This window comes from Mirounga angustirostris, unplaced genomic scaffold (assembly GCF_029215605.1).
Source record: "Mirounga angustirostris isolate CCGP_5_RB_7025 unplaced genomic scaffold, mMirAng1.0.hap1 SCAF_2, whole genome shotgun sequence".
NCBI lineage: Eukaryota > Metazoa > Chordata > Mammalia > Carnivora > Phocidae > Mirounga > Mirounga angustirostris.
In genome coordinates, this window is record NW_026991710.1 from 147,737,666 (window position 1) to 147,739,084 (window position 1,419).

General features: G+C 38.8%; 1 protein-coding gene across 1 annotated transcript; it reads right to left on the reverse strand.

Annotated features, from left to right (window-relative positions):
- Positions 1 to 317: 317 nt before the first annotated feature.
- SCRG1 (stimulator of chondrogenesis 1) lies at positions 318 to 571 on the reverse strand. Its single transcript, XM_045879353.2, has one exon. It carries the CDS (start codon positions 561 to 563, stop codon positions 318 to 320), a length of 246 nt encoding a protein of 81 aa, XP_045735309.2. The 5' UTR covers positions 564 to 571.
- Positions 572 to 1,419: the final 848 nt, after the last annotated feature.

Consider the following 1,419-nt stretch of genomic DNA (forward strand, 5'->3'; position numbering starts at 1 on the left):
AGATTTTTTTGTGGTAAAAGTCAGGGAATTTAGAATTTAATATATTGGGGTGTTATTAATTTTCTGGATTATATTTAGTTTTTTGTTTGTTTTTTGGGTTTTTTTATATATTTAGTTTTATTAAAATCTGCCAAACTCTGTTTCTTAAATGAAAACATTCAGTTTCATACACAATGGTGATGATCCTAGAAAATAGCTGAGATTTAAGTAGGATTTTACTAAAAGGTGATTAATTTCAGCAAACACATATAAAGTTGTCTTAAGAAAGAGTTGTTATGCATACATTTCATAGCCATATACTTTGTGATTACATTTCCTTACTTTGGGCAGCAGAGCAATTCGCTGAAGTTGCAGTAACAGATCATCTCACATCCCTTCCCATCCCAGAAGTGATCCCGGACGTTTACATCGATCTTTGTCAGGTCAGTCACTCCCTCTGGAAGGTTGTGACAGTTGCGATCTTTTAGGGTCTTTCTGTAGCAAGAGATGCGATTGGCAGGCATGGCTTGGACTCCTAGCAGCAAAGTTAGCCCAACAGCGACAGCAAGTACTATAAATTTCATCTTGGCTTTTTGCCCTGAGATAGAAGAAAAAGCAAAATGTGTCAGTGTTTGTTTTTTTAAAAGATGAAATTCATCTGAACATAAAGTTCTGTAGCATTCTCATAAATATTTGGATAAAAAGATTGGGAGTTGATCTTTTCTACTCTCTTCTTTGTGTTTCTCAAGTGTAATTTTATGACTACTGACAATAAAAATCCCTTAGAATAATTGTTAAAAATCAAATGCCCCTGGGGGCGCCTGGGTGGCTCATTGGTTAAGGGCCTGCCTTCAGCTGGGGTCATGATCCCAGGGTTCTGGAATGGAGCCCTGAGTTGGGCTCCCTGCTCTACAGGGAGATGGCTTCTCCCTCTCTGTCTGCCACTCCCCCTGCTTGTGCTCTCCTGCTCTCTGTCTGTCAAATAAATAAATAAAATCTTTAAAAAAAATCAAATGCCCAGGTTCCACAACAAAATATTAAGTAAGAAATGCTGGGGATCAGGGGGAGGTGATAGTAAGAGCCAGAATCTGCATTTTTAAGTACTCAAAGTAATTTTTTATTTTTGGTATATTCAGTAGAGAAGAACTGTTTTTTAAGGTTGTAAAACTCAAGTGAATTTCTAGAACTGCTTTTTATGATGGTTAAAACTCAAGTGAATTTCTAGAACGAATACCATCAAGTTCAGAGGTTTTGTTTTGTTTTTTTTTAAGATTTTATTTATTTGTCAGAGAGAGAGATCACAAGCAGGGGCAGAGGGAGAGAGACAAGCAGACTCCCCAGTGAGCAGGGAGCCTGATGCAGGGCTCAATCCCAGGGCCCTGGGATCATGACCTGAGCCGAAGGCAGACGCTTCACCAACTGAGCCACTCAGGTATCCCA

Coding starts and splice junctions, on each gene's coding strand:
- SCRG1 (XM_045879353.2), bottom strand. CDS start 563: ATGAAATTTATAGTACTTGCTGTCGCTGTTGGGCTAACTTTGCTGCTA.